At 27.0% G+C, this 26257-nt stretch overlaps 3 protein-coding genes across 3 annotated transcripts; 1 reads left to right on the top strand and 2 right to left on the bottom strand.

Annotated features, from left to right (window-relative positions):
- Window positions 1-203: 203 nt before the first annotated feature.
- LOC132947740 (uncharacterized) lies at window positions 204-1067 on the bottom strand. Its single transcript, XM_061017989.1, has one exon. The coding sequence runs from the start codon at window positions 1065-1067 to the stop codon at window positions 204-206; it is 864 nt and encodes a 287-aa protein (XP_060873972.1).
- A 4951-nt stretch (window positions 1068-6018) lies between these two features.
- On the bottom strand, window positions 6019-10336 carry LOC132934189 (uncharacterized). The gene is made up of 4 exons (XM_061000469.1): window positions 10215-10336; window positions 9998-10156; window positions 7250-7375; window positions 6019-6094 (listed from the first exon to the last, which is right to left on the bottom strand). The coding sequence occupies exons 2-4, from the start codon at window positions 10127-10129 to the stop codon at window positions 6041-6043; spliced, it is 312 nt and encodes a 103-aa protein (XP_060856452.1). The 5' UTR covers window positions 10130-10156; window positions 10215-10336; the 3' UTR covers window positions 6019-6040.
- Window positions 10337-17142: 6806 nt separating this feature from the next.
- On the top strand, window positions 17143-17814 carry LOC132947730 (piggyBac transposable element-derived protein 4-like). Its single transcript, XM_061017984.1, has one exon. The coding sequence runs from the start codon at window positions 17143-17145 to the stop codon at window positions 17812-17814; it is 672 nt and encodes a 223-aa protein (XP_060873967.1).
- The last annotated feature ends 8443 nt before the right edge of the window (window positions 17815-26257 follow it).

Raw genomic sequence — 26257 nt, 5'->3', positions numbered from 1 at the left:
GCATTTTTGATAACATAATTCTAATCAATTATTTTGTAGGTATTTTTATGGATAATTTATTAATATGAAAATTGGGTACTTGTTTGTTATAGCCCCTCCATAAATAAAAAAAAATATTTCAATGTATAATATTATTTTATTTTATTTTAATAGTTTTAAATATATAAATGTATAGTATAAAGTTTAAATTAAAAAATGTATAGTTATAATGGAGGCCAGAATTCGGAAATATCTTTGAGGATAGTTTCAAATGCGTCTTGTTCTCCGAGACGTGTTCTCCACATAAACTCTGCCAAATATGATTCTAGAAAATTTCTGTTAGTTCCACGACGCTTTTTATTGCCCCATTTAGCAGAACCCCACAACCTCTCAATATGTTGGGTGTGAGCCCCTGTGTCCGGATCGACAAAATTGTAGGTGTGGTTTACAGTATTATGTTTGAATCCCACTTGCTGCAAATTATTGTAAGCTTTCCAACAATCTGACAAAATTATTGAGCCTGGTCTTATATATTTTTGTATTATAGGTAACAATGTTTTCTCCGATCGATCTGGTACACTGATTATAAAACACGCTTTAGTGTCCCGACATATTCCACCAAAAATCCATTGCTGTGGCAGAATACGCCCAGCATTATTTTTTCTACGCACAAATAAACTTTCATCTATTTCAACAAAAAGACCGGGACCACCAATTTCTTTATTTTGATTATTTTCAAGCTTCCATACACATACCTCACGTAGATAATTACTCCAATCAACCACAGCATTTTGTCCCATATTTAGTTCACGTTTACAAAATGTTACTGAAGACATTTCTCGGGCCCAGTAGTATATGAAATGGACAATTGTGTGTATTGGTAGTCTAGAACCAGTTAGCCAATTATTAATTCTCAAACCTTTTTCCTTTCGGCAACTTCTTTTCTGACATCGCCATCGCGATCCCTTGATGGACATTATATGGTCATTTTCACACACTTCACTAACTTTGATTATATTATGTTGTTGTAAAAAGCTAATTCCAGTATCACTGTTTGAAACAATTGTAAGTAATTTAGTAAAATTCATTTTAACGTATAAATCGAATTTTTCATTATAGTAGGTAATAAGTAAATTAAATAGTAAACGAAAGCCAGCAAAGAACTAATATCCTATATCATAAAAATGATAAAATGTAGTTTACTCATTTTCTAAAATAGATCACAAACGATCGGCAATAGCGATAAATTTTATGCGATGTACTGGAGGGGCGATAACAAACAAGAGTGGCGGGGCGATAAATTTTATACGGTGTACTGGCGGGGCGATAACAAACAAGTACCGAAAATTGTATACCTTAATTCAGCCTTATATTTGCAGCAATTTATATACTTAATTTGGAGAAAAATATTGAGCTCACAGGAATAGGAGCTGCCCACTCTGTCCTTTCCACACAAATGCCTATGTACTCAATGGGTTCCACACGAGAATAAAAATCATAATTCGTTTATACATAACATTAAAAATAGATTTTTGTTTGACAATTAATAAAAATAATTTATTTTATGGTAGTTTTTAAATACAAAATTATTTGAAGAATTTTTCATGAAATATGTTTTATCTTTAGTTAGGTACAATTGTTTATGCATGGTAGGTTAAATAAAGTAATTAAGTATGTGGTAGGTATCTATTGACGCGGTCCCGCGTAATAGCTGTTTGAATTCAAATAGCCTTTTACGCGGAAAGCCGCGCAACGCTTCTCAAACAAACCGCCAATCGACGACGGACGACGCCGGCGCGCGACACCCGCGCTGTGAACCGTCGGCCGGCCGTTGGGTGAACCGGATTGTAATGTCACTAGTTTTCCGACGACCGATACGACACGTTCAACCTGTTGCCTGAGATCGTGGCACCACCCATCACCGTTGTTTTTTTTTTTTACTGAGTTTGCGTAGAGTTTTGTTCTCCGTTGCCTATTGTTTTTTTTTTTAGTTCTCTTTCGTATTTACGCTACAAAATAAACAACACTCGTTGTTTCGTTATTTATTTTTTTGTTTTTTTTTGTTCACGTGGTCAGTAGACCCCGCACCACCTCATCCTCACGACTCCTCACAGGACCGCATCACTATAATAAACAAACTTTCTTAATTATTAAGAAATACTTTCGTGACTTAGATTAACTAATTTTATGTGAAATAAACCGGTTTTATGTTCTAATGAAATTGAAAATTGAAATATTAACTGACTAAATTAATAATTGTTAGTTTTTTCCTACTAAATTATACAAAAATAATACACTGTTTATATACAATAATATTTACAAGAGAAGATCAACAATTTATATGTGTATTTTGATTTTATTTCTGATGAAAAGGGGGAAATCAATATACAATACCTATGTTTAAATGAACCTAAAAGAATTATAGAATCTAAAAAGTGTTCAATTTACTCAAACGTTATAAATATAATCCTAGCTCTAGCATATAAAAGAAAAACTATAAAATACTATTATTTTTAACAATATCAATGGACTTTCAACTTTTCAGCACAAATGGAAGTTCCGGCATGGTATCTCAAATTTTAATGAAATCTCAAATAACACAGATAACTTGTTATTATATTGGTAAATGTTGGTACCAAATAATCCTAACTATGTACTAATAACCGAGGTATAACAAATAATTTAAGATTAGAAGAAAAACCACAAAAAGTAATTATTAAATATTATGTTTTATATACCTTTGTCTATAAACTATTATAAATATTATTAAGACATATAAGATTTGAACGGCCTAAAGATGTTCAAACATTATTAAAAACTGCAAAAAATCATAATATAATAATTATGGATCGCAGTACATATATATGTATGGGTACCTACATAGTTTGTGTTATCACATATACTACTCGAGTATTTTACCTATTTAAATTTTTTTCGTATAGTTCAGTTAGGTTTAAACATTGATGGTTTGTCTATCAGAAAAAGTTCCTGGCTAATTTAAATTTATTTTAAAATATTCCAAAAGGCAAAATTGTACAAAATAGTTTTGCTCTGGGTCTTATCAGTTGGTGTTTGTCATGCTAAATGAAAAAAAACCAAATTGTATTAAACATTTTCTAGAATTTTTTATATTTTAAATAAATACAATTTTATCAAATGGTGCCTATTTAAGTAGGTACATGATAAAACATTTTTTGTTATATTTCACAAGTTGTTTTTGATCCCCCGGCAAAAGCTTTTATTTTAAATGTGAAAGACTACAACAGATATGATAGTTGTAACTTTTGTTTAACTGTAGGTTTATTTACAAACATTAGAACGTGTTTGGATGAAATTAATGCACTATTATAAATCAATCAATACGCTTAGAACAAGCTGATGAATATCATATAGGTAGGCTATCATCTATTGACATCACCTCATCATAAGTTATAGATTAAATATTTACATGTATACATATTGTTTGTTTAGGGGTAGTCAAGAGGTTTTTAAAATGTTGGGTTAAAGGGAAAAATCTGTACAGTTTTTAATAATAATAATCAAAAGGTATCTTTTGCATTAATTAGTTTATAAACATACTTGCCTTCATGATTTAATATACTTCACAGATCTCTTGATGAATTGGATTATTAGAAAGTAACCAAATGTCGTACTTTATTTCTCTGTACAGGAATTATAGCTTTAAAGGACAGATTAAAGAAACACTTATTTGAACATTTTATACTTTTACATAGTACTATTATACTAGCCCAACTTTGTACTAATACATGGACCTTTAGATCAATTCAGTGCGTTTTAAGTATGAAAATTGCTTAAAAAATATTTAAAAGTTAAAACAATCTATAATATAACTATTTGCTTTAAAATTGAACTGAATCAATTAAAATATAAGTGCTTTTATTTCCAGTTATCTGAAATAAAAAGTGTGGCACTATCATTACTACCTTAACAAAAATGATTTCATTTTAAAGATTAGCTCATATTTGAATTTCCGGTAAACATATTTTTTTTTTGTTAAAGAAAGAGAAACTATTGAGGCTTCTTGATTTTTTCTTCAAATCTTAGATATAAAAAGAAAAATAATTAACAAATTTTCATGATTTTGACAAACCCCATTAAAATTCTAACATAAATCTCTACTTAAATATTATTGTGGATTTACGCTCAGCTTTTTTTTGATATACAGTGACAACAACTTGAACTCAATATTAAATTAATTTTAAGTTTTATAACTGAGTGAATGATTTCTTAGCGACAATAATTGAAAAAATAAATATAATAAAAATAAAAATGTCTTACATGGTACTTCCATAAATAGCTCAAACAGTCAAAATGTTTTGAAAATTGTATCATGAAAAAAAAAATGCCTACTGTTATATTATTTGTACAAAAACTTGGTTTTGAATGAAAATTTTTGTTTTTCTCGATGCTTGATGACTGATGTTAAAAATTGACTACAATGATTCTTCTCTATTAAGAAAAAGATTTATAGACAAAAAACATTGTATAAACAATGCATTCATCACTCAGCTCAGAATTTAAAAGTGAAGTACCTATTCAAAGGTTTAATATTTTACATACAATTATATAACTATGATAAATATAGTTGTTATATATTTTAATATACAATGCAATTCAGCACTCAGCAATGCTAGTTATTATTATAAGTACTACAGTAATACCTGACTTGGGGACAAAATTATAGGTATTTAAATGTATTTCTACCTGTCTATAACAACCCCTTTCTAGTACAGACACAGACAGTAATATTTCTCTCTGACATTGGTGTATCTAGGGGGGATATGGTCCCCCTGAGACACAATACATGTATATAATAATATGAATATAATATGTGTACACTGAATGTCTATTAAAAATTTATATCCCCTCCCTCCATGAAAAAATCCTAGATACGCTACTGCTTCCGATACTTTGATAACAGAATATAATGTTAGTTTAACTTAAATATAATTGCATGCATATGTACAAATACTAAACATGACAATGCTGCTTGCGATTGCATATATTCAAGCCTTGACAGTCAAGGCATGGTGGGTTACGACTAATTACATACTCCGATATATTTATTATTATGTTTTAATGTTTAATTGATCATTGATGTACAGTCGATGCCAGATAAATTGAGACAGCGGCGGCGGCGCTTTTCAGTAAGTGTAGAAAACCTAACCAGTTCGAACCCGGCTCAGTGCAAACATTTTTATTTATTATTATTATTATTATTATTATTATATTATTTATATTATTTTACAATTTCTAATTTTTGTTCTTAAATAAAAGATTATTATCAGAATATTTGATTTTAAATTAATATCGTAAAATAATTTTTGTGACAATTGTTGGTTTGTTGATGTATTTTCGGTAATAATAATCAAATACGGAGAGCCACTGGTTTTCCGTTATCGCACCCCGCCTCAATTTATCTGGCAACGATTGTATGTGTGTACTTATACATATGAAATATGTACTAATATTTACTATCAACAATTTTTCATTAAACAAATATGTATACAAGCTTGACGAAAAAAATACTAAAGCCTGACTATAACGGACATTTTTAATAGCCCTGAGACTACAGGTCTAACTGTATAATAATAACTAAGATATATGTTTCAATTTTCTTCATGAACTAATAAACTATTAAGTAAACCGAAATTCAATCTAAGCTGTTATATAATATACTTTCATTAAATTAACTAGTATGCTTAACTATTGATTTAAATAAATAAATAAATACTATTTTGTAACAATCTAAATTGTAAGATCTAACTTAGTTGATGTTATAAAATAAATTATGAATTAATTCTAAAATAACTCATGTTTCATTTTAAAATAATAAATAACTAATTTAATAAAATATTCTTAAAGTCTTCGATATTGTTTATGCTAAATAAATAACTATTCTATAGTTTAATGTTTGGTATGCAAAAACTCCAAAGTACTTTAATCATATTATAACTAAATGAACCACAAAGTTTTCAATTAAGTAAAATATATTTTATTGAAGAAACATTTTTATTACGATATTGTCTTCATTTTCAATTTATTTTTCATCGTCTTCTTTTTTTATTCTTCCTCCCACTATCTGATTCTGGTACTAAATAAAAAAATAACAATACATATTATAATGAGTCAGTAAAATAGCTAAAAAAACACATTAACTGTAACTTATAAGTTATACTAATTTAGATTTATACAAGTTATATACAGGATGATTCTTTTATCATTAAAAATTCATTATTTCAAGAAGTGTAAATATTTTTGAAAATATTATTTTCCATAGTTTCAAGTCGTTTACAAAACGTTTTTATTAAAAAAATTTTTTTCAAATTTTTTTCTTTTTTGAATGATAACATAGTTTTTAATTTCATATTCCAAAGCAGAATATATGTCTAAGTATTTCAAAACATAAAAATCGAATTTAGGGCAAGTAGTTTATGAGTTATAAGTATTTAAAGTTTTGATGAGCGGAGTTACCCCACAAAATGTTTGTCAACTACTCCGCTCATCAAAACTTTAAATACTTATAACTCATAAACTACTCATCCTAAATTAAATTTTTATGTTTCGAAATACTTAGACAAATATTCTGCTTTGTAATATGAAATCAAAACTCTATGTTACCACTCAAAAAAGAAAAAACTTAAAAAATTATAAGGATAAAAAACATTTGAAAATATAATTTTTTATTAAAAACGTTGGTTAGTAAATGACTTGACACTATGTAAAATAATATTTTAAAAAACATTTATATTTCTTGAAATAATGATCGTTGAATGATAAATGAATCGACCTGTATATTAGATTTAGTGTTTATATTTCAGATAAGTCATTAGTGTTTGCACCAATGGGTGAATAGGCCTAAGGATGTTGTGACATAATATATCAAACTGTTAATTTTATTTATTTATTAATTATTATACTCAAAAAAGTTAAAATGGTATAACATATTTTTATGTCAAAGAACAGTCACTCATTGCCTTATCCAAAATATATCAATGTTGATCTAATGAAATATGTAAGAAATACCATCTTATTATAATTAACCTTTTTCATTTTTTTAATTTCAATTTCTAGATCTAGGTATATGATTTAATTATTTAAGTTTAAAATAATTTGAGAAAGGGTTTCTTAAAATTGTATGGTTACTGAAAATGGCAAAATTAAAAAATACAGGAACATAATGGTACATCTGGAGTAGTGAAAGGGTTAACATTAATATAAACAGACTTATAAAAATTGGTCTACATACCACTGTATCGAGATAATCTACAATATATTGGCAGCGTCCGGCACGTTCCACGTGTTTGCGCCAGGTCTTGATTTTGCCCATACATCTCCTGCATAAGCATATAGATTTATCATCGTCAACTGTTAACTAAATATATAAAATTAATATTATTACATAATGTACAATATTATTTATCAAATTAGTAATTAAACACATTCTAAAAGCCAAAGTAAAAAACATTGACATTTGAGTCAATGGTGTCACATTAGATTTTAGACTAAGTAACCATAAATTAATAGGTTTCAGATTAGAGTCCATTCAAAAACGGCAACGACTATAATGTGGTTTAAAATAATGAATAATACCTACAATCAGAGGCGGCTCGTGCCTTGTAATTTTTGAAACGATAATGTGCTACCATGCATTGGATATTATCTGCCATAACTTATCACAATATATCAAGGTTAACTACTATAAATAATATATTGTAATTAAATAAATACCCGATAAAAACAGAATAAAATAAATAATTTGAATTGAAGAATCTTAAAAAAATGAATTGAAGTTAAGTTCATTATTTTGGGTATGTAAGTATACAGCGGTCTGTATGTATCCTACCTATAAAATTTTTCCCAGTCTACATAGGCACCTATCTTCCAAGCCACCTCTTCCTACAATAATCATAATTAGGACTCTGGACTTATTGAATTTGCACATTTTTATTGAATAGTCCAATAAATTGCCATGTAAGACAGACATTTGTTTCAAGTTGTTACAAATTTAATTACATAATGATGTAGATAGCCCAGCTATATATAAAAAAAAAACATTGGTTTACCGTATACTACCTATACTCATATATTTTATAGTTAGGTAGTTCACAAAATGGTGGTAGACCGCATATTGGTACAAATGTATAATAGAGGAATAGGCATACATTTAATCAAAACTACTAGATAGGCCTTGAGCCTTGAGCCATCTCATGTAAAATCAACATATAATAGTTAATAAACAAATATATAAAAATTAGCAACTTTTGCTATTGGTGAATTTGTATTTGAATTATTTGTGAGTATACTATTTTTCAAGGCTGGGCATTAACAAGTTAAAAAGTTAAAGTTAAGTTAAAAAGTTAATTTAATTTAAACTTTTTAACTTAACTAGTTACTTTGGCTTTTCATTAACTTAACTGTAAACTTAATTTATTTTGTTTTTAATTTAATTATATTTCACTATTTCAGACTATTTTATTTTTATGTCAAAAAATATTTACCGTGAAATGTTAAAAGTTAAAAATTCATACCGTTCAAATTTAACTTATATGGAAATACTGTATAAAGTTTTAACACTGCAACCTATGATTTAGTTTTGAGTCGGAAAAAAATTAAAAGTATGCTAGCGCTGTGTAAAAAATTTAACTTATTTTGAACTTAATAAAAAGTTTACAAAAAGTGTGATTAACTTTTAAGCTTAACTGAGTTAACCTACAGTTAAATTAACTTTTAACTTTTTGTTATTAGTGCATATTAATTTAATTTAACTGAGTAAAAAAAAAAATCATTACTTGCCCAGCCTTGCTATTTTTATATAATAAGACAAGTATTAATTCGGTATATTTGTGCCAATTATTAAATATATTTTCATACTCGTAAAATAATGTCTGAGGTTTATGACACTAAATAGCATAACTTCTAGAATATTATGCCTACTAATTTCTTCACCTCACGACAACTATAATGAAATTGTATAACTGAAGTTTAAATTAAGATTAAATTAAATAGTATATATTTAATAATGTTTAATTTCTATGACAGCTTATAATAAAAAAAAAAAAATATGTGCATACCTATTAAAAGAAGTTGAAAATAATTTAATTAAAAGTTTAATTTTTTTGTTGAAATTATTGATATTATTTATCTCAATATAAGTAAGTTTAATACTTACTTTACAATTTTTCCAATTTAAATTTAATATGATTACTCTTTTATTTATTATGATTGTTTTAAATTAAATTATAATTCAATATAGATCTTAAGTCATCAAGGTTGGATTACGAAAACGATATATATTTTTCAGTACTTATATATTATCTACAATACTAAACCACAGTTATAGTCTACCACTGGTTAACAGTGTTATATTAATTTAAGAAAATTGTTTATCTTTATTCTACAAGACAAAATAATATTAGTAAATTTTCCCAACAAAAATTTGAGAAAATTGCTGTGACTTTTCCATATGGGCCATAGTACCTATTTCAGAATTAAAACCCTGTAAAAAAAGTAAGCAGGTAACCTATGTGTGTTTGTTGCAGGGAATTGGTTTGCCCGGATGGTTAAGTATATACCTAAACATTAAATTTTGTTAGGCAGACCTATTAACAGTAACACTTTGCTAAGACGGATCGCTTGGAGCCGTCCAATTTTTCTGTCTTGACAGAGTTATTGACTTTATGGGGTTCACACTAATTATGTGGTTGGGATTAAATAAATTGTCTGTGTTACTAGGATTACATTCTTACCGAAGTTTTATTGAATATTGTTTTGTCTTGAACATTACAAAACCATCTTAAAATAATATAACGCAGTGTTAACCTGTGATAGTCACAATGAAGCATTTGAGTTTTACCATGTATCGTATAGATTGTTGAGATAACCATAAGTACAACGGGACCTATTTTTCTTATAATAAAAGTATGTGAAGAGATCAAGGTGTACCATGGAAGGTATATACAAAACATACCAACAATTAAAAGTTAAATGTACTTACTTGGACCTTGAAGTATGAATTGATATCGCTCAACCACATAGAAGTTTTCGCTCCAAGCTTTAGAATATCAACGAGGGGCACCTCACGAAGACAGATGCGGCAGACTTCATGAACATTCATATGCCTCTCCATGATCTTCAATGATATTGAAATCAGTACCTATAAGAAATAAAACCAATGAATCAATAGTTTAAAGAAAATATCAATAACACTATACCGAAACAACTAAAGTATCTTAGAGGAAATTAACCACCAAAAAATGTTCAGGTTATGGTAAAATACTAGTACGCAGACGAGTGACGACCAGACGACCAGCGAGTGAAGTAGTGAATTACGAACAGCGAGGCGCCATTGTGATGATGTGCATCATATATTTTTTTGAACGACCAATAATAATTGGTAATTTTGTTTATCCCATGGCTGTATGGCGAGACGCCGACTCATAAGCTAATGATAACGTAACGGCTAAAACCGCGGTCAATTGATAAGGTCGCGTCTTTGAAAACGGTTTGTAAATGAAACTACAGCTGATAGCCATCACCATTGGGTGCGCGGCAGGTTGTATGCTCTACGAACGCCGATAATATAATATAGACGTGATAACCATAAAAATATTATACTCTTATGAATTATGACGCGAGGATTGCGAGGGAAAAAAAATATCAAATATCATACAATGCAATATGTATTTGAATATACTTTTTCAAATACAACCATTAATAATATCACAGAAATTGTAGGCGTTTGGGAGACACTGCTGAACGAATTCTTGCACGTAGTCTGTGGGTACTTGTTTACGTCCTGTGGATTGTGATCCGAAGTTTAAACCACCGAAAAATGCACGGAAACTACCTGTATTCACCTACACCAACCTGTGGTATACGTTTGTTCACCAGAGTTACGGAAACGTTTAGTTACTGCCAGTGTCGGCCTGGGATCTAAAAGGCCCAGGAGGCAAATTATTCAAAGTACCTCTCAAAAATATCAAATCTCAAAAAAATAATTTAAAAACGTCTTATAGATATTTATCACATAAAATGGATGGATATATATATATAATATATAGTAATATAATATCGATCAAACATCACAGTACGTATTTGAATATAATCATAGATTCCAAAATTATAATATAATTAGATATATTATTATTACCACGGAATAAGCTATTATGATTTTAGTATCATTAAAATAATAAAATGTATATTATATTATTATTATGAAATTATTTAATGGATCCAAACGCTAGGCTATATATATAGTAGCTAAATGTTGGTAAATAATTTCATTTATTTCTTGAAAAATACTGGTCGGGGCCTCGGAGGCGTTCGCCTAGCCGCCTGTGGTGTTCAATGAGTTACCCGATTTGGCCAATTTCGATGTCCATTCACACAGTGTCATTCCCCTGTGACCATGTGAAGATTATTAAATATTAAAGACTCACATATTTTAAAATTTTTTAAAAACGTAACTTTTTTTTATCGCCCGCCGCCGAGCCGTATATAATCTTGGTGATTTTGAATTGAGTCCACCTTATTATCTTTTCTTTGAATTGAGTCCGTAAAGATAAAAATGTCATAACCACCCAAAAGCCGGTGACGACTGTATACATGATCATATACATGATCTTTTAAAAAAAATTGCAACACCGAAAATGTAAAATAAATAACGCCACTGGATTCTCCAACAAAACAAATTGAACCACTCTTGGCATTTGCATGTATACTGTCTATTATGCAGCATTCAATATGGTTCTTAATGTTATATGTGTCTGTTGATTTTGAACCGGTTTCTTGGAAAAACATTAGTTGAGATCGCAAAAGAATGTTGTCCGCATTAATATGATCTTCATATATTTTTAATGATCTTATATTATGTGAGTAGTATATATGTACCAATCATGGCGCAGCTCATAATATATCAATAAAAGATCACAAAGAAAACAATGTGCAAAAAGATCAGAAAATCTAATTGCAATAATAATTTAAATATTTTTCTAAAAATCTAAATGCAATAATAATTAAAATATTTTTTGAAAAATCCAAAAATCTTTGAAAACGATTTTACACTATGACATTAAGAGAGGGACTTATAAAGAATTAAAATCAAAAATGTTTAATGTAAAAATGAACATTCTAACATAAATAGCAACAAAGTTATACTTAAATGAAAAATATGAAGCGGGGGGTAAACTTTTAATATGTAGTGTAGATAAGCATATAAAACATATCTGTGTTGTTCTCACTTGAAAATATCAAATAATAAATTAATTATAGAACTAATAATATTAAACGAGGTCAAATTATTAAAAAATGCAAAAAATCTGCAAAAGTAGTCCTATTGTCATGTGATAGACATCGATTTTTTTATTTTTATATTTTTTATATTTTTTATTTTTTTGTTGACATCTGTACAACAGGACTACTAAGATTTATAGCCGTCATCGTATCACAACACAATGAGGAGGCGTTATTTGTAGACTCCAGTGACCAGTGAGGGGAACCTTAGCTATGATAACACAGGTCACACTAGTGTCTTAAATCCGACTATACTCAACATATAATCGAACAAGCCAAGTGTCGTGTAGAGCTGTAAATACCACAAATAAATTCCCCCCAGCCAGTATCGAACCTACCATGTATGCATACAAAGCCTAACGCGTTCCCCACTACACCACGACACTCGGGCATGTATAATAGTATAGCAAACACTATTTAAATAGTATTAAGCTAGTATAATTGTATCACGCTGTATAGTATAATATATAATACTTCGTAAGTATTATATTCACACTGTATAATAGTCAGTAGATAACATTCCACAACAGGATGTTAAAAAATAATCAGTCGAACGTTGATATATATATTATTATTATTATTATATTAATTTATTATCCTAATTCTAATGAAAATTATATAAATATAGAACAAGATTGTAGATTTAGATTAGGTAGAAATGGTGAAATACCAATGGACACAATTTTTAAAGGAATATGTGAAAATACACAATAAATGAAATTGAAAATTTATTGAATTGTTACGATATTCCTAAAATAAGACTTGAATTAATTGATGGTTTTATAAATATTTCAGCCTCATTCGGTCTATGTTTTGATGAATATTTGTCAAAATGTTTAGGTTTTGATTATATTGGAGATTTTATAACGCAAGCAAACCCTATAAATAAAAAATGGCCTGCTTCATACGAAGTAGCACCAGATATTTTTTTATAAAATAATAGGTACAAAGAAAGTATTGATTTATACACAAGGTTTTATAAAAAATATTAAAGGTATTATTTCTACTAAAAATAGTAAAACCGAATTAAAAGGAAACTATTCAATTGAACAATTGAATAGTTTATTCTCTTCAATTATAAAGTTGGAAAATAATGGTAATTACTAGGGCTCGGAAGTTGTAGGAGCTAAAAAAGGTAAAACATGCAAAAAATATTATTAATAGCGTGTAGTGTGTACTTTTCAAGAAACTTTCGGAATTCGGTGTTAGAAATTTTGTGCACAGGAATATTTGCTGTCATTAGTGCTTTGCACAAATCTTTAGAAAATACCGACTTTTTGTTGGGTGCAGTAAACAATTGCTGAGTATATTCTGAGGACTTACTTTCGACCTTTCGACGAGCTGCTAACATTTCATGTTTATTTGTTTTCAAATGCTGCGTGACCGTATATTTTTTTTCTGCATTTACTTTAACTGAACATACTTTACAAAATAGTATATCGCCATCAGTTGAAAACACGTCTCCATATTCTCTTAAATATCTTTGTAAATTAATGTCTTTTGGCATTTTAATAAAATCGAAATAAATAATTAAATATAAAATTGATCAAATATACGCACTTCACCTACTAACAATACGACGTCTAAAACGAAACTGTCAAACATCAATCGTGTACAATCGACAGTAACGATAACTTAGTCATTTTGAGTTTTATATTAAATATTAGTTGAAATATACAGGTTAAGAAAGAAAAAAATCAATTTTTTTTTGAAAAATATGAAATATGCATAATATGTGTATAAAATCAATGAAATATGCACTTTTTAGCTAAAATTGGCAAAATATGCAAAATATGCATTTTTAATTTTTGTATTTATAGAGTCATTGTATAGAACGGATTTATAGCTTGGTCTGCTATAAATTGAGAACATACAGAAAAATATGCAACTCCTACAACTTCCGAGCCCTAGTAATTACATTAAGATAACAACAAAAGATGATTTTTCATTGGACAAAAATTTTAAATTAAGTTTAGGGATTGACAATATGAATAATTTATATAAACACATTGGGGAAACCTTAAATAATAATATAAATAAACGATTATTAGATGTACATTGCAACATAATTGAAAAATCTTTTTCATCTATTAATAATGTTAATCACATCGAGGAAGATCTTTTGTATAATTTTTATTATGATGGTGTTAATCCTTATATAAAAATTAATCCAATAATGTACATACCAGTTAAAGGAAATTTTCAAACCATAGTAATACATATTATAGACCAAAATGGTAAAAAATATTATTTTGATGATGATGATTTCATTGTTAATCTTGATTTAATTAAAGAATAAACATTAAAATATTTTTCAATGGAAATATTCCATTGAAAACAAACACATTTTTATATGTCAGGACTTTTAACATTTCCTTAACCCTTTATAGGGCAAGGGGATATATATTTCCCACCCAAGAAAAAAAATTCTAGCACTGTGTGGTCACAGGTAATATTTTTCCCACTTGTTTGAAAAAAACCGTTATTTTTTTCTGTATACGACAGTGTCAATTATATGTATTTGATAACATTTCAAATAAGAGAAATAAATCGATAACGACCAAAGTGGGAAATTATCTACCCATTGCCCACAGGCGATACACTTTTTTTCCCTCCAATAAATTTCCTATCAAAATTGTTATTTGTTTTAATTTTAATAAATAAGCAGCTTAACTTATAAAGTCTTTGGTGATATTAATTTAAAGATAACATTTTAGCGCGTTTTTCTGTGTTATCTTACGGTTTATTTGAAATGTATTTTCTGTGTTATCAATTTATAAAAATAATTGAATATTATTTTCAAATATGTAGTTGTGGTTTTGAACTTATAAAAAATACTTTCAAACTTCACTAACAATCTTGAAGTAAGTATATTCTGAATCATTATTTCATACTCTTTCGATAAATATACACTTTTGGGGCCAAAAATGACCCACTTACAAAATATTTACGTATAATTATCAATTTTTTTCCCAGATGCTATCAGAATATGAGATTCTAGAAGAGTTGAATGCTATTACCGATGATATGGCATTCGATTCGGAAGACGGAGGAGATTCTGATGCAGAAGACTGTACCACCAATGCAAATAACTCTCTAAGTCAACCAGTATGGCATTTATCTACCAGATCATCAGGTAAATAAACCAAATAATTATTTTTTTAATTTATAATTATATTTAATTAAAAGTTTTTTTTTACATACAGGTTCTAGTATGGCTGAAGCTGAAGTGCAGGTGCCTAATGTATCAAATATTGAACAAACAAATAGTAACATTCCTTCTACTTCTCAAGGTATATTTCAATTTATAATTGTTCAATATTTTGAATTAGATTTTTGTTTGTATTTGTTGTATATATTATAAAAAATAAAAAAAAATTTGGTACAAAAATATTGTATTATACAATTTAGTATATTATATGTACCTAGAACCTATATAACATTATTTATTATTTTACTAAAATAAATTTGTACCTACCTATATTTATGTAAATGTATGGAATATGTTCTTATAAACAACATTGCAATAACTAATGTATTGTACTGTAAAAATAAAACTATGATGAAAACATTAATATAGTTGGTACCAATAGTTATATATAATCTTTAACATAATTAAAATTACTATTAATTAAATCTAATTATATCAAGTAGTATTCTAATTAATTATTATAGTTGTTGGTAAAATATATTGATAGATAATTTTATTTTGTCAGATATACATAATGATTTGGAGTTGCTAGAAGATATTATGTCCAGCTCAGATGAGGAAATGGATGACAGTGATAAAGATAAAGATTATGTACCAACTCAGCAACAGCAACTACTTGTAGATTTAGATGAAGTTAATGACTTACCTATTGATGTAAATATATTTCTAAATAATGATGATCTTGAAAACGAACTCCTAAATGTAGAAGCAGACAATATTTCAAATCCAAATATAAGTGGTGAAAACGAACTCATAAATTTAGACGTAGACAATGTTTCTAATCCAAATATGAGTGGTGAATTTAATTTTGTAAAGTCAGGATTTCCTCCAAAAAAATTTAAAAAAGTTAGATTTAGAGAAGAACAAGGTCCAGTAGACAAAAACGTTTATAAAATGCCGCCAATAGAAATATTTAAATTGATGATTGGTCCTATATTTCAAACTATTGTTCAACAAACAAATTTATATGCTCAGCAAAAAAATGTTAATATCAACACAAGCATTGAAGAAATAAAAGCATTTATTGGAATTTTAATTTTTATGGGTTACCATAGCTTACCTAGCATCAGGTTATATTGGTCAAATGATCCTAATTTTTTTTGTGAACGTGTGGCCAAAATCATGCCTGTAAAAAGGTTTTTGAAAATTCTACGGTTAATTCATCTTAATGATAATTCCCAAATGCCATCAAGAAATTCTTTGGATTTTGATAAATTATATAAAATTCGTCCTATGATAACGCATTTGAAAGATATTTATCAATCTGTATATCGCCCATCAAGATACTTGGCAGTCGATGAAAGCATGGTAGCATATAAGGACGTTCCACTATGAAACAATATATGCCCATGAAACCTATTAAAAGGGGTTTCAAAATATGGGCATTGGCTGATTCTTATAGTGGTTTTTTACTGAATCTTGATATATACACTGGAAAAAAATCAAATGGAATACCTGAGTATGGACTAGGAGAAAACGTTGTGTTATACTTGACCAAAAAATTGAAAAACTTATTTTACTGTGTTTTTTTTGATAATTTTTTTACCAGTATACCTCTAATTTTTAAACTTTTGTGTGATGGTATATTTGCATGTGGAACATTTAGAGTAAACAAAAAGTATTATCCAAAACACCTTATGAAAAATGATGGTAAATATACTTCTGGTGACATTGAATATGCCCAAAGTGAAGATATTGGTATTATGCGATGGAAGGATAGAGGAAGTAAACCAGTGACACTTGTTAGCAACATGCATAACTCTTCAGATACATCTACAGTACTGAGAAAAAATGGTAAAGGGGAAAGGATTCAAGTAAAGTGCCCTACTGGAATATCAGATTATAATAAATACATGGGAGGAGTTGACAAATTTGATCAATATATGTCTCCATACTCAATTTCTCAAAAGTCGAGGAAGTGGTGGATTAAACTTTTTTATTATATGGTTGATACTGCTATTGTTAATTCTTATATTTTATATAAAGAAAGTTGCAACAAGAATAAAAAAAAGTACATTACACATTTAGAGTTTCGATCGAGATTAACGGATGAGCTTATTGGGAATTTCTCATGCAGGAAAAAGAATACATCTTCCCCCCACGAACAAAGATATAAAAAAAAACAAAAACTTTCCATCGCTCATGATTTTACAGCTGGAGTTAATCATATGACAAAATTCATAGATAAATATAGAAGATGCAAAATGTGTAGCACTAAAGCAAAAGAAAAAAGATCCAATATGATTTGTTCTACATGCGACATAACACTATGCAAACAATGTTTTGTACCATATCACAAACCTACCTAAAATTGTTTATCCCTATTTCATTACTTTTATTATTTATATGGAAAATTCCAGAAGTTTATTGTTTTATTTTACTAGAAATGTATCAGGTTGTTGATTTTTATTTTAAAGATATATAATAATTATTATTTATTTTTTATCAATTTTAGTTTTACTAAGTATAAGTTCAATTGTTTTTTTTTTATTATTATTTATGAATTTTAAATACATTTTATAGGGATGTGCATTACAGAAATGTTGTGTTTTTAATGTTTTTTTACTTTTTTTTTTTTTATTATATTTAGGTATATTAGTTTGAATGAGGCTTGTATATTTTTCTAAGTAACCGCATAAGTGGGAAATATATTACCATTGCCCGTTCAGTAAATCCCACGGTCGTAAAGGTGCAAAGGGAAACTATTTTCCCACCACTTTTCCAATCATGCAAAACAAATTAAAAATTTTCCAATATTTTTCCCAAAATCAGAGTACTCCATACTGAATGTATACCAATTTTCAGAACAATCTGGTGATTTTTTTTGTTCTGCCCTATAAAGGGTTAAAGTCAAAAAGTACAGCAATCTCAATCATACAAACACATTTTTATATGTATATTTTAACCACTAAAAGTTTCTTCAATTGTACCTTTTTCAATGTCAAACAAAAATTCATCTTCTCTTATGAAAAAAATAAAACAAATTGTGTCTTTGGGTAAATCTTCATGTAACTCAATATGTATAATAATATTTTTTTTAGTTGCAGAAATATTAATTGGTTGGTAAACTGTTTTAATTAGAAATATTGACCTAAATAATTTAAAATCATTTGGATCATTATACATCAATGGAAGTTCTTGTTGATTTTTATGGTAAGTTAATTTATAAGACATTAAATTCTCATAAGATTGACAAAATTTATTATTCTTAAAATCTTCATCTTGACATTCTTCAGGATAACGTTTTCCATTTATTTCAAACCAATAGTTTCTAACACAACAATGATCAAATTCACCAGGATCATGATCTTGAGTATTTAATTTGTTTGTTTGTAATCCAAAACCACAAAACTCAGGAGAATTTTCACTTCAATATTGTGTTGATAAATCAATTTTTATAGTTCTTCCAGAAATATTTCTTTCCTCAATACATCGCCACGTTTTAAAATTAAAAGTATACTTTTTTTCTTGAGAAAGTTCAGTTAACTCTTTTAACAATAAAACTTTTTGCAAAGGATTGTATTCTACAATTGGAATTTTAATTGTAAATTCATCAATAATAATTTTACCATCTTCTGTTCCTGCAACATCTCTTTTTAATAATGCATCATCGTCTGTATTTCTAGTAAAACATAATTCCATGTCACAATTGAAAACAGGATATGGATGGTCTTTGAAAAATGGCATGCCAAATTGAGATAAATTACCCATAACATTAAAATGACCTCCACCTTTAAATTTACTTACAAAACCTGAGTTTATAGTTGGTCCGTTTAAATCCAGAGAGTAGCTTATAAAACTTTTAATTGTACTTACTCTTCCTGTATACTCAATTTCATTTATTGTTTTACCACAAATTTTAGATATACATTTACTAATTAAAAATGGAGTAAAATTATCCACTAGTTCTATTTTTGAATCTTAAGGATATTCTTTTCCATCTTTTTGCAAATACCTACCAGACATAAAAAACTTGGTTTTTCTAATGTCCAGAAAACTGTCCATACTATTTATTTTAAAAATTGTGTCTTCATTAGGTGTATTAAGATGAATGATATTTGTAGGTATCCATGTTTTAGTTTGAACTCTTTCAATAAAAAGATCATACTTTTTAAAAATATTATACATTATTTATATTAGTAAAAATAAAATAAATTTTTATTAGTAAAAATAAATTAAATTGTTATTATAAAAATGGAATTAATTGCAATAAAACCATATTAAATAAAAAATAAAAAAAAAATCTTTATTTCATTTACCTATGCGACTTATGTTGTTTGGTCCATCAGGTTATGGTAAAACAACTGTGTTGAGGAGTATAATTCTAAGTCATTGGACTAAGTATGAAAATTTATATATTTTTACAAAAAGTATTGATCAACCAATTTATATTGAACTAGTAGAAATATTTGAAGGTATACCTGAGATTTATTTTTATATTTCTAACACAGATGTAATATCTGTAGACGAATGTGAACGTGGTAGTTTAGTTGTTTTTGATGACATTCCTTTAGATGAACAAAAACCTATTTATGAATATATGAATAGATCAATACCAAAAGACATTTCGGTTATTTATTTAAATCAATGTTATAGTTCAGCAAATAAGCAATATATAAGAAATAATTTAACTCTTTTAATTGCTTTTAAATCAACACAATATATAAAAAATGTTTGGGATGATTTTTTAAGTAATACTATTTCATTAAACGACTTTAAAACTTTATGTTCAGATTGTTGGGAAAATGACTATGGATTTATAACAATCGATCTGATTAATAACCGTTTCTACTATAAACTTGAAAAACAAATAAAAAAATAAAATGTAATATAATAAATAAATGTTAAATAAAATCAAAAGAATTTAAGAAAAATAATAAAAACAAATTTAAAAAAAATCACATCTTCGGACCCACCAGAAACACAAAACAATTTTAAGGAAGGAACTAATTTAGAAAACGAACCTGAAAATATTAAAGAATTAATTCATCTTGAACAAAATTTAAAAAATTCATTTAAGTCAGATTTATTATATTCTGAAAAAAAGTTAAATCATTTGAAAAAAGATGAATATGAAGATGAAGATGAAAATAATATAAAAAAATTACAAGAAAAAGAATATTCACCAGCAAAGTTAAAAAAAATAATTAATTAGATAATATGAAACAATTAAATGAAAGATGCCATTTAATGGCAGCTGAAGGAAAAGCTGAAAATTATGGTTTTCATAACGAAAAACTTGGTATTCTTAAATTATTTAAAATAAAAATGGAACATTTAATCGATGACCATAAAGGTATTGAATATTTACTACAATTTGTTAATAATTTACCAAATGAAATAACAAATGACAAAGAATATAATATAAATCAATTAAGAGAAAAAATATATTATATTTCTAGTGAAGAAAGAAAAGGAAATAATTATTACCATGATGACAAACTTGAAATTCTTAAGTTTTGTATTAAAAAAATGGAAATAATAATTGATATTCCTGACAAAGGTCCAATATATTTATGGTCATTTATTTCAAGTTTACCAAAGAAAATTATAAAAGGTGCAGGTGTTTTTAATGATTTTTTGAATTGTAAATTTTTACCTCCAATACATTATCCTAAATATAATTATTTAGGACCATTTACAAATTTAGAGAAAAATGAAGAACAAAATATACAACCAATCAACAAATTAGATGAAGCTGCAGGGACTGTACCACTTTTTCCACATTTTAATTTTTCCAAGATCAACTTTTTCCAATGTTCAAATTTTCCTAATAACTAGATTTTCCAATGTTCAGTTTTTACCAATTAGAAAAAATAAACATTGGTTATAGTGGTATTTAGAAAAAATATACATTGGAAAAAGTGGTATAATGGTAATGCTACCAGTTTTACCACTTACTAAATTATCCATTATACATATTTTACACAGAAACTGGAAAAAGTTTACATTTAATTTATTACCAATAACCATTTTATCCAATAGCGTTATTCCCAGTTTTACCATTGTACTCAATTGCCAAAAGAACGTTTTTCCACGACTCAATATTTTCTATGTTTTCTTATTCCCAAAAACCACTATTTCCAAAGTTATCTACCACTTTTTCCACATTTTAATTTTATATGAAAACCTGTGTTTTTTATATTGTATATTATACTTGAACTCAATTATCATAAAATAAGTTAAATCTTATTATTGTCAAAGTTAAAAGGATCAATACAAAATGTAAATTTGAAATTTTTCTTAAATAGAGGGGTGGGTGGTAGCCAATGGGTCCCTTAGTAAATTTAATATGATATTCTCAATAAGTTGTCAATAACGATCTGAAATATAATTTGTTATATTATATTAATACATTATTATGCATAAATACTTGTTATAATTGTAACTTGCCTTTGGAAAATTTTTAGTTCACCACTCCACTGGGGAGGAGCCATGCCCCACATTGGCCGTCTTTGCTATTTTTTTTTTTTAAAGATTTATAATCTTTATTTGTATACAATATGAACGCATACTAAAATATGTCTTATACCAGATATACCAATGAATATTCTGTGCTTATACCACTAATCACTATCACCGTTATTTACACCGTAATTACTTGGTATTTATTATTATGTACATATTATTATGTATTAATTTCATGACTGACTGAAAGTATAAATAAACTATTCACATTAAGGGGGCTCCAGCGTATCATGTTTTAAGGAGTAATAATTAGGCAATTCACATGACATTAACATTTGGGCTATGTCTATAGCATTAGTGGGTGTTTCCGAGAATCGCTGTAATGCCATGTCGGGCAACCGCCGCCAGATGTAATTCTCAGACACGCACGCACGTACATGACAATACTTCGCGAAAAATGAAATATATTATTATTGTTTACTATGAAAACTACTAAAAGCGGTAGTAAATTAAACATACTTCCTGAAATTAGATTGTAATTTCAAAAAAATGGTTGAATTTATATGTTTCTAGATTATGCTCTTTAGGAATCACTTTTTTGATTTAAAATCAGATGTGCCCAAAATAAATACAATTATTTCATGGGATTTTTGAATAAAACCATTATTTTAAATCGACTTTTAGATAGTGTGTGCCCCCCTAAAAAAATACTGGATGCACCACTGCGCAATAGCCACAATATTTATAAGTACCTAGATGAAGTAAACTTTCCAAAATTAAGATAGTTCATATCAACATCCATGTACCTTATTTAATTCTCGAAGATGTTGTTTTTCACAAATTATTTTCTACAAAAAACAAACCTAAACCAAAAATTAAATTTAGTGTAGGTGATAAGAGTAAGAATAACAGTTTCTAAAAAAACGTTTGGTAATAAATATAGTAATAACTGGACAAAAGAAATATTTATAGTTAATGAAATTTTAAACACAAATCCTATTACTTATAAAATTATAGTTTTAAACAATGATGAGATTATAGGGAGTTTTTATAACGAAGAGTTACAAAAAACAAAATTTTAAATAATATTTTTTAATAAAAATTATTCTATTAAAAAATTGAATGTAAAAAAAAAATAATAAAGAATGGATGGATTAAATAAAATTGAATCTTTAGTTAAAGAAAATGATGTATTAAATACAAAAATATATCCTGCTAAAACTTGTGATAAATGTAATTTAATAATTGGTTCCAAAAATTGGGATGCTCATTTAAAATCTTATAATCATCAAAAAAATGATATAGATCAAACACTTTTACCTTTTAGATTTAATAAAACATACAAGGGTATACCAATTAATCAATATAGACTAAAAAATTTTAATTATTTGAAATTAATGCAAAATAATATAAAAAAAAGTATAAAAAAAAAATAAATGTTATGTGAAATTTTGTGCTTTTGAATACTATGAAAATTCTGAAAATGTTAAATATAATCTAAATAAAATTCCAATTGATGGAAATATTTTCATTATTAGTCAAGGAGATGTTGATTTTGGAAATGGAAAGCCTTATGTTTCTAAACTATTACATTCACCAATTTGGTTAGAACTTTGTAAAATAGCTAATGAGCAAATTATTACAACAAGTGATTATACTCACCATTTTCTAGATGATATTAAGTTTATTCAAGATTTAGGAAATATTAAAATATGTGAATTTAGTATGGGATCTTAATATTATTTAAATATTATTTTTAATAAAAATTATTTTTATTAAAAAAATTAATGTAAAAAAAAATAATAATCTTTATAATAAATGGAACATATAAATAAAATTGAACCTTTTGTTAAAGGAAATGTTAACAATAATAAAATGGATAACAAAACTTGTGATAAATGTAACTTAACAGTTAGTTACAAAAATTGGTCTAGACATTTGAAATCTATTCGTCATCAAAACAATGATCCAGATCAAACAATTATGCCTCGATTTAGACGAACATACAGAGGTACAACAACAACAAAATGTAAGAACAAGACAAGAGAGAATACAAAGATCTGCAGATAAAACTTGTGATATTTGTAATTTAACAGTTAAATACAACAGTTGGTCTAAACAGTTTCAATCTATTCGTCATCAAAATAATGGTATAAAACCAAGAATATCAAGAGAGATAATACCCAAACCACATAGAGTTTTCAATTTTAGTGAAAAAATTTTTGAAAAAAACAACACGATTCGACCTATTTTAAAAAATTAAGAAACAGCATTTCAAAGTAGATTAAAAACTTATATTATTAAAAATAATATGGGTATTAAAGATTTACAAACATTTTTAAATTGTTTAGATAATCCAGTAATAGGACGACTTAAACAAGAATTAAAAAAAACAAATATAAAAGTAAATATTTGGTTGTATGCTATATATAAGAGATGTACTAATGAAGAAAATATGAAATATGAGGAAAAAAATTTTAAAACACAAAATAAAATTTTAACAAAAAATTCTAACTCAATTGATTTTTATACAAATACAAAAATTAAAATTGTAAAAGAAGAAGAAAATTTTATAATGAAAAATTCACAATGGATACTTCATCAAATTTTAAGTTTGGGAATAAATATAAATAAATATGTTACTTTTAAGGGTTCTTCATATATTCCATTACCCAAAGACTTCAAGATAAACATGCTGTTATAAATGTTAAAAATACAGAAGATGATAAATGTTTTCTTTGGGCAATACTCTCTGCTTTACACCCTGTTGAAAAAGATGGACAAAGACTAACTAAATATAAAAAATGGGAACATGAATATGATGAAGTAATTACAAAATCTAAAATACAATTTCCAGTAAGTACCAAAGATGTTTCAAAATTTGTTAAATTAATTGACAATTTATCTGTTAATATTTACTGTTTAGAACAAAAAAGTGAAGATAAGCATATAATTGTACCATTAAAAAATAACTCCAAACGAAAAAACAAATCATATAGATTTGTTGTATTTAAGTGAGGATAAAGAGAATAAAGAGAATAAAGGTCATTATTGTTGGATTAAAGATTTATGGAAACTAGTAGGAAGACGAATGACAAAAGATGGTCATAAAAGATTTTTATGTAAAATGTGTTTAAGTAGTTTCGATGAAGAAAAAAAATTAAATGAACGTAAACATTATTGTTCTAAAAATAAAGCTGCTAAAATAGATTTACCAAAACCTTATAATAAAACTTTAGAATTTAAAAAATATAATAATTCATTAAGAGTCCCTTTTACAATTTTTGCTGACTTAGAAACTACTAGAGTTAGATTGATGTATACAGATACAGACTCACTAATATTAGAAATAAAAACTGACGATTTCTACCAGGATATGAAAACTATGTTAGACCATTTTGACACGTCAGATTACCCACAAGAGAATATTTATGGTTTACCTTTAAGAAACAAAAAAGTCTTAGGTAAATTTAAAGATGAGTTAAATGGAGAAATTATGTCTGAATTTATAGGTTTAAGATCCAAATTATATTCACATAGAATCTTAGATACTGAAAAATAAATTAAAAAAGCTAAAGGAGTTAAAAAAAATTTGTGGAAAATAAAATATGTTTTAATGATTTTGAAATTTGTTTACTAACAAAAAAATCAAAATATGTTAAACAACATTTATTTAGAACCAAGAAACATGATATTTTTACTGTAAAACAAAACAAAAAAGCTTGAAGTGTTTATGATGATAAAAGATTTATTTTAGAAAATGGTATTGACACATTAGCTTGGGGACATTATAAAACAAAAATAGACAGAAATGAATTTGTAAACCATTTCAATACATTAATTAGAAATCAAAACCAAAAAGATTAGAACAAGATTTTTTGTTTAGTCTTGATTATGTTAAGATTCCGATAATCCTTGGTTTAAAGGTAAAGATGTAGCTACCATATTAGGCTATAAAAACAAGATGAAAAAAATATCACTTGAAGATTTAGGATTATCTAACCCCCACGATTCGCGGGGGTATAAAACGACTCTCTGTTATCGTGTGTATTTTGACTTGATTTCATATACTAGGAATGTGTCTTTATAACATAAGTATTTTGTGCAAAATATTTTAATTAATTAATTTCATAATTTTTGCGAAAAATATTTTAATTATTAATGACATAAGTTTTGAGAAAAAATATTTTGGAGGGATTTTGCAAAAAATATTTTAATTATTATTGCATTTAGATTTTTAGAAAAATATTTCAATTATTATTGCAATTAGATTTTCTGATCTTTTTGCACATTGTTTTCTTTGTGATCTTTTATTGATATATTATGAGCTGCGCCAGGATTGGT

Source organism: Metopolophium dirhodum, chromosome 1, assembly GCF_019925205.1.
Source record: "Metopolophium dirhodum isolate CAU chromosome 1, ASM1992520v1, whole genome shotgun sequence".
Taxonomy (NCBI): Eukaryota; Metazoa; Arthropoda; class Insecta; order Hemiptera; family Aphididae; genus Metopolophium; species Metopolophium dirhodum.
The sequence above is the reverse complement of the archived record's forward strand: the minus strand, read 5'-3'. Positions and strand labels throughout refer to the sequence as shown.